General features: G+C 25.2%; 1 protein-coding gene across 3 annotated transcripts in view; it reads left to right on the forward strand.

Annotated features, from left to right (window-relative positions):
• The window catches only part of LOC145270497 (transmembrane and coiled-coil domain-containing protein 4-like), a 252,081-nt gene that overhangs the window by 176,534 nt on the left and 64,867 nt on the right, over window positions 1–10,680 (forward strand). For all 3 annotated transcript variants that reach the window (XM_080126157.1, XM_080126159.1, XM_080126158.1), the window contains exons 8-9: window positions 7,019–7,165; window positions 9,693–9,854. In XM_080126157.1, coding sequence (XP_079982283.1) covers window positions 7,019–7,165; window positions 9,693–9,854 — 309 coding nt within the window. The remainder of the gene's footprint in view (window positions 1–7,018; window positions 7,166–9,692; window positions 9,855–10,680) is intronic.

Raw genomic sequence — 10,680 nt, forward strand, 5'->3', positions numbered from 1 at the left:
TAAAATATTTATTGATTTTAAAATACCAGTAAAGTTAAAATATTTATTGATTTTAAAATACCAGTAAAGTTAAAATATTTATTGATTTTAAAATACCAGTAAAGTTAAAATATTTATTGATTTTAAAATACCAGTAAAGTTTAAATATTTATTGATTTTAAAATACCAGTAAAGTTAAAATATTTATTGATTTTAAAATACCAGTAAAATTCAAAATGTGTATTGATTTCAAAATACCAGTAAAGTTAAAATATTTATTGATTTTAAAATACCAGTAAAGTACAAATATTTATTGATTTTAAAATACCAGTAAAGTTAAAATATTTATTGATTTTAAAATTCCAGTAAAGTTAAAATATTTATTGATTTTAAAATACCAGTAAAGTTAAAATATTTATTGATTTTAAAATACCAGTAAAGTTAAAATATTTATTGATTTTAAAATACCAGTAAAGTCAAAATATTTATTGATTTTAAAATACCAGTAAAGTTAAAATATTTATTGATTTTAAAATATCAGTAAAGTTAAGATATTTATTGATTTTAAAATACCAGTAAAGTTAAAATATTTATTGATTTTAAAATACTAGTAAAGTTAAAATATTTATTAATTTTAAAATACCAGTAAAGTGAAAATATTTATTGATTTTAAAATACCAGTAAAGTGAAAATATTTATTGATTTGAAAATACCAGTAAAGTTAAAATATTTATTGATTTTAAAATACCAGTAAAGTAAAAATATTTATTGATTTTAAAATACCAGCAAAGTTAAAATATTTATTGATTTTAAAATACCAGTAAAGTTAAAATATTTATTGATTTTAAAATACCAGTAAAGTTAAAATATTTATTGATTTTAAAATACCAGTAAAGTTAAAATATTTATTGATTTTAAAATACCAGTAAAGTTAAAATATTTATTGATTTTAAAATACCAGTAAAGTTAAAATCGGAAGATTTGGGGTGTATCAGAATCGATATTCGAATCAGAAAAATTGATGCTTATTTTCCGATGCCAAAACGATTCTTCTGTCTTTTTTTATTTGATTTTGTTCAAAGTAAAATCCTCCATTGCTGGTAATAATGGCACACAACAGAATATATATATATATATATATATATATATATATATATATATATATATATATATATATATATATAGTAATAAATGATAAAATAATAAATATTTATTGATTTTAAAATACCAGTAAAGGTAAAATATTTATTGATTTTAAAATACCAGTAAAGTTAAAATATTTATTGATTTTAAAATACCAGTAAAGTTAAAATATTTATTGATTTTAAAATACCAGTGAAGTTAAAATATTTGTTTGATTTTAAAATACCAGTAAAGTTAAAATATTTATTGATTTTAAAATACCAGTAAAGTTTAAATATTTATTGATTTTAAAATACCAGTAAAGTTAAAATATTTATTGATTTTAAAATACCAGTAAAATTCAAAATGTGTATTGATTTTAAAATACCAGTAAAGTTAAAATATTTATTGATTTTAAAATACCAGTAAAGTTAAAATATTTATTGATTTCAAAATACCAGTAAAGTAAAAATATTTATTGATTTTAAAATACCAGTAAAGTTAAAATATTTATTGATTTTAAAATACCAGTAAAGTCAAAATATTTATTGATTTTTAAATACCAGTACAGTTAAAATATTTATTGGTTTTAAAATACCAATAAAGTTAAAATTTTTATTGATTTTAAAATACCAGTAAAGTTAAAATATTTGTTGATTTTAAAATACCCGTAAAGTTAAAATATTTATTGATTTTAAAATATCAGTAAAGTTAAAATATTTATTGATTTTAAAATACTAGTAAAGTTAAAATATTTATTGATTTTAAAATACCAGTAAAGTTAAAATATTTATTGATTTCAAAATACCAGTAAAGTTAAAATATTTATTGATTTTAAAATACCAGTAAAGTTAAAATATTTATTGATTTGAAAATACCAGTAAAGTTAAAATATTTATTGATTTTAAAATACCAGTAAAGTTAAAATATTTATTGATTTTAAAATACCAGTAAAGTTAAAATATTTATTGATTTTAAAATACCAGTAAAGTTAAAATATTTATTGATTTCAAAATACCAGTAAAGTAAAAATATTTATTGATTTTAAAATACCAGTAAAGTTAAAATATTTATTGATTTTAAAATACCAGTAAAGTTAAAATATTTATTGATTTTAAAATACCAGTAAAGTTAAAATATTTATTGATTTTAAAATACCAGTAAAGTTAAAATATTTATTGATTTTAAAATACCAGTAAAGTTAAAATATTTATTGATTTTAAAATACCAGTAAAGTTAAAATATTTATTGATTTTAAAATATCAGTAAAGTTGAAATATTTATTGATTTTAAAATACCAGTAAAGTTAAAATATTTATTGGTTTTAAAATACCAGTAAAGTTAAAATATTTATTGATTTTAAAATATCAGTAAAGTTAAAATATTTATTGATTTTAAAATACCAGTAAAGTTAAAATATTTATTGGTTTTAAAATACCAGTAAAGTTAAAATATTTATTGATTTTAAAATACCAGTAAAGTTAAAATATTTATTGATTTTAAAATACCAGTAAAGTTAAAATATTTATTGATTTCAAAATACCAGTAAAGTTAAAATATTTATTGATTTTAAAATACCAGTAAAGTTAAAATATTTATTGATTTTAAAATACCAGTAAAGTTAAAATATTTATTGATTTTAAAATACCAGTAAAGTTTAAATATTTATTGATTTAAAAATACCAGTAAAGTTAAAATATTTATTGATTTTAAAATACCAGTAAAGTTAAAATATTTATTGATTTTAAAATACCAGTAAAGTAAAAATATTTATTGATTTTAAAATACCAGTAAAGTTAAAATATTTATTGATTTTAAAATACCAGTAAAGTTAAAATATTTATTGATTTTAAAATACCAGTAAAGTTAAAATATTTATTGATTTTAAAATACCAGTAAAGTTAAAATATTTATTGATTTTAAAATATCAGTAAAGTTGAAATATTTATTGATTTTAAAATACCAGTAAAGTTAAAATATTTATTGGTTTTAAAATACCAGTAAAGTTAAAATATTTATTGATTTTAAAATATCAGTAAAGTTAAAATATTTATTGATTTTAAAATACCAGTAAAGTTAAAATATTTATTGGTTTTAAAATACCAGTAAAGTTAAAATATTTATTGATTTTAAAATACCAGTAAAGTTAAAATATTTATTGATTTTAAAATACCAGTAAAGTTAAAATATTTATTGATTTCAAAATACCAGTAAAGTTAAAATATTTATTGATTTTAAAATACCAGTAAAGTTAAAATATTTATTGATTTTAAAATACCAGTAAAGTTAAAATATTTATTGATTTTAAAATACCAGTAAAGTTTAAATATTTATTGATTTAAAAATACCAGTAAAGTTAAAATATTTATTGATTTTAAAATACCAGTAAAGTTAAAATATTTATTGATTTTAAAATACCAGTAAAGTAAAAATATTTATTGATTTTAAAATACCAGTAAAGTTAAAATATTTATTGATTTTAAAATACCAGTAAAGTTAAAATATTTATTGATTTTAAAATACCAGTAAAGTTAAAATATTTATTGATTTTAAAATACCAGTAAAGTTAAAATATTTATTGATTTTAAAATACCAGTAAAGTTAAAATATTTATTGATTTTAAAATACCAGTAAAGTTAAAATATTTATTGTTTTTAAAATATCAGTAAAGTTGAAATATTTATTGATTTTAAAATACCAGTAAAGTTAAAATATTTATTGGTTTTAAAATACCAGTAAAGTTAAAATATTTATTGATTTTAAAATATCAGTAAAGTTAAAATATTTATTGATTTTAAAATACCAGTAAAGTTAAAATATTTATTGGTTTTAAAATACCAGTAAAGTTAAAATATTTATTGATTTTAAAATACCAGTAAATTTAAAATATTTATTGATTTTAAAATACCAGTAAAGTTAAAATATTTATTGATTTCAAAATACCAGTAAAGTTAAAATATTTATTGATTTTAAAATACCAGTAAAGTTAAAATATTTATTGATTTGAAAATACCAGTAAAGTTAAAATATTTATTGATTTTAAAATACCAGTAAAGTTAAAATATTTATTGATTTAAAAATACCAGTAAAGTTAAAATATTTATTGATTTTAAAATACCAGTAAAGTTAAAATATTTATTGATTTTAAAATATCAGTAAAGTTGAAATATTTATTGATTTTAAAATACCAGTAAAGTTAAAATATTTATTGGTTTTAAAATACCAGTAAAGTTAAAATATTTATTGATTTTAAAATATCAGTAAAGTTAAAATATTTATTGATTTTAAAATATCAGTAAAGTTAAAATATTTATTGATTTTAAAATACCAGTAAAGTTAAAATATTTATTGGTTTTAAAATACCAGTAAAGTTAAAATATTTATTGATTTTAAAATACCAGTAAAGTTTAAATATTTATTGATTTTAAAATACCAGTAAAGTTAAAATATTTATTGATTTTAAAATACCAGTAAAGTTAAAATATTTATTGGTTTTAAAATACCAGTAAAGTTAAAATATTTATTGATTTTTAAATACCAGTAAAGTTAAAATATTTATTGTTTTTAAAATACCAGTAAAGTTAAAATATTTATTGATTTTAAAATACCAGTAAAGTTAAAATATTTATTGATTTTAAAATTCCAGTAGAGTTAAAATATTTATTGATTTTAAAATACCAGTAAAGTTAAAATATTTATTGATTTTAAAATACCAGTAAAGTTTAAATATTTATTGATTTTAAAATACCAGTAAAGTCAAAATGTGTATTGATTTTAAAATACCAGTAAAGTTAAAATATTTATTGATTTTAAAATACCAGTAAAGTTAAAATATTTATTGATTTTAAAATACCAGTAAAGTTAAAATATTTATTGATTTTAAAATACCAGTAAAGTTAAAATATTTATTGATTTTAAAATACCAGTAAAGTTAAAATATTTATTGATTTTAAAATATAAGTAAAGTTAAAATTGATAGATGATCCTTCACAATTGGGGGAAATATATTAGAATCGTCCCATCACTAATATATATAAAAATATAAATCGGGAGTATCGGAATTGGAAAAATTGATGCCTATTTTCCGATGCCAAAACGATTCTTTTGTCTTTTTTTTATTTGATTTTGTTCAAAGTAAAATCTTCCATTGCTGGTAATAATGGCACACAACAGAATATATATATATATATATAATTATCAATGTATACTTACACAGATAGATATGAAAAGACTTTATTAAAGTTTGTGCCTATTTCCATTCTATGGAGGCCAGGCGCGAACACATACCCTACAATTTTATTATACCATCCCTATTTAAGTTAAAACATACTTATCAAAGTATTATGTACATCTATATCAAAAACACTTGTAAACGTTTTTTTTTTAATTTTTAAATTTTTTATTTCCATACTTTGTGGAAAAAGATTCTTCTATCATTGTATGTGGTCAGGTTAGTATAATAATAAACCATACAGGAGCCTATTCATGTACAGACACACACGCTGAGATTTATTATATATATATATATATATATATATATATATATATATATATATATATATATATTTAATAAATGAGTTAAATCACAGATTTGATAATCAAATAAATTATTGAATTTTTTAAAATTCAATTTATAACATTAGTTAATCAAATCTTAATGCTGCAATATTTAAAGTAATAAATTTATTATATTTTTTACTAGAATATCTTGTCTTTTTCTTTTCCAGTTTTAACACCTAGTCCTTTACTTTTCCATGTTTAAGCTTAACCATATTACTTTTCATGCTCGCATTTTTCTATTGTAATAACATTATAGAATCAATTCTTAATGCTGCAATATTTAAAGTTATAAATTTATTATATTTTTTACTAGAATATCTTGTCTTTTTCTTTTCCAGTTTTAACACCTAGTCCTTTACTTTTCCATGTTTAAGCTTAACCATATTACTTTTCATGCTCGCATTTTTCTATTGTAATAACATTATATAATCAATTCTTAATACTGCAATATTTAAAGTTATAAATTTATTATATTTTTTACTAGAATATTTTGTCCTTTTCTTTTCCAGTTTTTACAACTAGTCCTTTACTTTTCAGTGTTTAAGCTTAACCATATTACTTTTCATGCTCGCATTTTTCTATTGTAATAACAGTATATAATCAAATCTTAATGCTGCAATATTTTAAGTTATAAATTTATTATATTTTTTACTAGAATATCTTGTCCTTTTCTTTTCCAGTTTTCACAACTAGTCCTTTACTTTTCCATGTTCAAGCTTAACCATATTGCTTTTCAGTTTTCTATTATAATCTATGATTTTTCCAGACTTCCAATAAATTCACTTGTTCTTTGTTTAATTTCAGTCGGTTTTTTTTCCCCCATAAACATAACATATGTAATAACAATGTATGGCACTCGTCTGCTTTCAATAAAATCCCCCCAATTATCTCTCTTTCATTCTGTTTCACTTGTTACTTCTCTTTTTGAATTAGTAGCAACAGTAGTCGCTGAAGCGACGTGGTTGCTATGGAAACCAGTCATAAAAAACATCGCTCACCCCTTACATATTTTTACGATTTTGAACACCAGAAAATTCATCATAACTTTTGTTTTACTGAACGAAAATCGAAATTTTTTTTTTCACAATATAGCTGAGAAGGTGATCTATAAACTGTAATAATTGTTTGAAATTTGGTCGAAAAATGAGTGAGCGGTGAAGCTTTAAAGCAGTTCTAAATGACTAAAACTGCCACTTAAGCATATATATATATATATATATATATATATATATATATATATAATTAATAAATGCTTTGTATTGTAAGCAGTACTAAGCTGACTTAATCAGCAAAAAGTGCTCGTTGCCAAAAGAGAGCAAATGAGAATTTCATGATCACTTTTTTTGTTTTGTTTTAGGTTACAAAATGAAACGTCGTGTCGGTGCCGTAGAAGAATTTGTATTTGAGCCATTGATTGCCGGCTCACCTCTTCACGCACAAACCCAAGGGAAACAACTTCACATCACAATTGCTGTCAATGGTTGGCTGAATACTTACATGAAAGGTACGAATAGAAATAAGATTATTAAACCAGAAAAACTTGTTTATGTTGGACTTGAAGACAACCATATTGTAGTCAGCTGGAAAGCAGGAAAATGGAAGACAGTTCCACAGGCGTGCAGTTCTAAGAAAGAAGCTTTGTTCATGGAATCTACATTTAGGTTTAGGCACAGATAAAGAGTGGGGGAAATTATTGATAGTGGTTTCTGCTAGACGGGTGTTTCTTGTGAAAGTTTGGCGAGAGGCGACCATAGATTGGAGCTCAGTCGAGCACTAGCCATGAAAATAACGATAAAGCAGAGACAAACTCGCAACATCTCTTTTGTGAGAAAGAAGTTGCAGGGAAGAGAAAAAAAAGAGACAAGTCCTTTCTAGCAGCTCCTTCCCAGATGCGGCAACAGTACTCCATCCTTGGAACTTCCTGGCTCTTATATAGATAGAGAATTGCATCAGCAGTGAGATATGTACTTGATTGATAGAAGAATTCCACCATTTTTCCAGCAGCCTTGGCAGGGGATTTAATTTATGTGTTCCATTTCAGATCAGGAGTAAAGGTCAAGCCCAGAAGCTTGTCAAAACATGGGGCCTCCCCAAGATGAGAGCGATTCATTTCAATTGATGCCAGATGGGGTTCAGAGCGTTGATGTAAAGATAAAAGCTTGGTTTTAGATGCATTAAAAGTAAGAAGCCACTTCTTTCCCTATATATATATATATATATATATATATATATATATATATATATATATATATATATGTATATATATTGATTGATTGATTGATTGATTTAGTCTAAGGAAAGTACCTGTATTAAACTTTGAATTAAATTAATTTTAACGTTTTAGTTTAAAGTAACCAATTGAGCAAATTTTTTATCTCAACCAAACGTAATTACCCTGTTCATCTTCCGTTCTTTCTCCATTGGGATCTTCTGACCACTTATCAGTTAAGATAAAAATGAAATGTAATAGGTCCATCGTACAGTATATTGATACTCTATTGCTGACTGGGATAGCTTCCATACATTTGTACCAGATCTACCTCTGCATGCCATGTTTAAAAAGGATGTGTCCTCTATAGTATCAGACCTGACAGAATGGTTAATTGTAGGTATTGACAGTTTCATATTTTAGGGAGTTGAGTTAAATCCTTTCCGGCACTCCCTAATAAAATAAATATTTCAACACAAACTACTGAATAAACGAACAAACGACTTTGTAAAACTTGCAAGTGATGCCATCTATCTAGTAGTTAATCCCAAGGAGGAATTGTAGATAACGGCGTAGGCAGAGAGAGAGAGAGAGAGAGAGAGAGAGAGAGAGAGAGTGTGAGGAAACAGGTCCGCTCTCATTGATGTCTCGCTGGAAAAGGGTAGAGTTTTTCTCGTCCTGGACGGAAGCAGTTATAGTTCCTTAAGGGGGTAAGGAAGATCCCTGTGCTATGCCTCTGATTGGTCAGTATGTGTCATATCGCAGAATCAGGGGAGGCACTGACGCACAAGAAAAGAGTTCTATTTGTTTCTGCTACAATATCCTCGAAAAAGTTCTAGCAAAAACCTAACAGTCAGCCCTGGTTCTCCTCTGAATGTGCTGCTGCCATTGCGCACAGAAATCATTTTTTCCATTGCTTCCAACGTAATAGATGTACTGAAACTAAAGCCGCTTTCAGGACTGCCAACAACCATTGTAAGAAAGTAATAAAGAACGCAAGAGAGTTGTATGCTCAGTCCGTCAAGTCCAAAGTAGTTGAGCAGCAGCTTGGTTCCCATCAGTTTTGGCAAATAACAAAAAGAATCCTGAACAGAAGCGTATGCTCTATCCCAACTATCATCAATGGACCTGAGTTAATCTCATCAGTATCAGACAAAGCCAAACTCTTTGCCAAGATCTTTGCAGCTAATTCTACTCTTTACAACCAAGGCCGCTAACCCCAGTATTTCCTAGTATATCAGAAAACACGCTATGTGACATACAAATATCTGTACGCGATTTTGCCAAGCTAATCAAAAACCTTTATTCCAATAAAGCAACTGGCCCTGAGGCATTCCAATTATAGTGTTCAAAAGACTTCAACCAGAACTACTGCCCATACTTACAAAGTTATTTAAACATTGTCTTAAGGAGAAATGCTTCCCAACACCTTGGAAAGTCTCATCAATATGCCCTGTATTTAACCCTAACCCTAACCCTTCTTTCACTGGTCCGCCTCCTTCCTCGGCCTGAACTCATTGTTTTGTCATATATCGAGAACACCACCAACATGACCTTCCACAGGACCAAAGCAAGCCTGATCACTGCCATCCTCTGAGTATTTGCCAAGCTCCTGCCGGTGCTTGTGGAAAAAGGCATACTCCGAGTTCCGGGCGCTATCGAGAGGGTGATTGAACAGAAGGTGCCTACATTGAATAGATGTAAGTCCTACTACATAATCAAGTTAGCTGAATTGATGACTATATTACACATGTTGTAGCCTGTAGGGAAACAGTTCAGTAGTAACGTGTTCCATTTAATTAAATATTCCCTTTTTTTTCAGATTACAAAGAACCATGGCTGGTCCTAAACGAGAGCCGTGAACAATACAGTCTCCGTTGGGAATCCAAATACCTTTTAGAATTAGGAAAAGCCTTTGAGTATATCTTCAGCCTGGCTGTTGGGGTGGCCACCCAGGAAGCGTTGAAATATACCATTTTATCCGGTAAGAAATTTCACACGTCAAACTTCTCTTCCTTCTTCCAAATGAGTTGTACCTTTTCAGCCACAATTGATTGTTTTATTAACTAATGTTTAATCCAGTATTTGCAGTGCATGAGCTTTGGAAATGTTTGACAATCATTTGGTTTTTAATTATCTGTTACCAATTTGATGCTCACGTCCCTCGTCATCGTAAAAAGTCCTTCACCCGTGCACATGAATATAAAGCAACGGCATGTTATGACTGTAAGAAAATTGGCACGTATTCAGTTTATGACGTTGTCTATGGTAACTTTGTATTGGTAACTTTTTGCAGATTACGTAAGCAGCTGAAACATGCGAAACTAAACATTCCGATACAATTCCCAATTCTGACCAATTCTCTTTTAAATTTCCAATTCTGACCAATTCTCTTCTAAATTCATAATTCTGACCAATTCTCTTCTAAATTCCCAATTCTGACCAATTCTCTTCTAAATTCCCAATTCTGACCAATTCTCTTCTAAATTCCCAATTCTGACCAATTCCCTTCTAAATTCCCAATTCTGACCAATTCTCTTTTAAATTCCCAATTCTGACCAATTCTCTTTTAAATTCCCAATTCTGACCAATTCTCTTCTAAATTCCCAATTCTCTTCTAAATTCATAATTCTGACAAATTCTCTTTTAAATTCCCAATTCTGACCAATTCTCTTCTAAATTCCCAATTCTGACCAATTCTCTTCTAAATTCCCAATTCTGACCAATTCTCTTCTAAATTCCCAATTCTGACCAATTCTCTTCTAAATTCATAATTCTGACCAATTTTCTTTTAAATTCCCAATTCTGAC

This window comes from Euprymna scolopes, chromosome 46 (genome assembly GCF_053919585.1).
Source record: "Euprymna scolopes isolate OS-2025 chromosome 46, ASM5391958v1, whole genome shotgun sequence".
Taxonomy (NCBI): Eukaryota; Metazoa; Mollusca; class Cephalopoda; order Sepiida; family Sepiolidae; genus Euprymna; species Euprymna scolopes.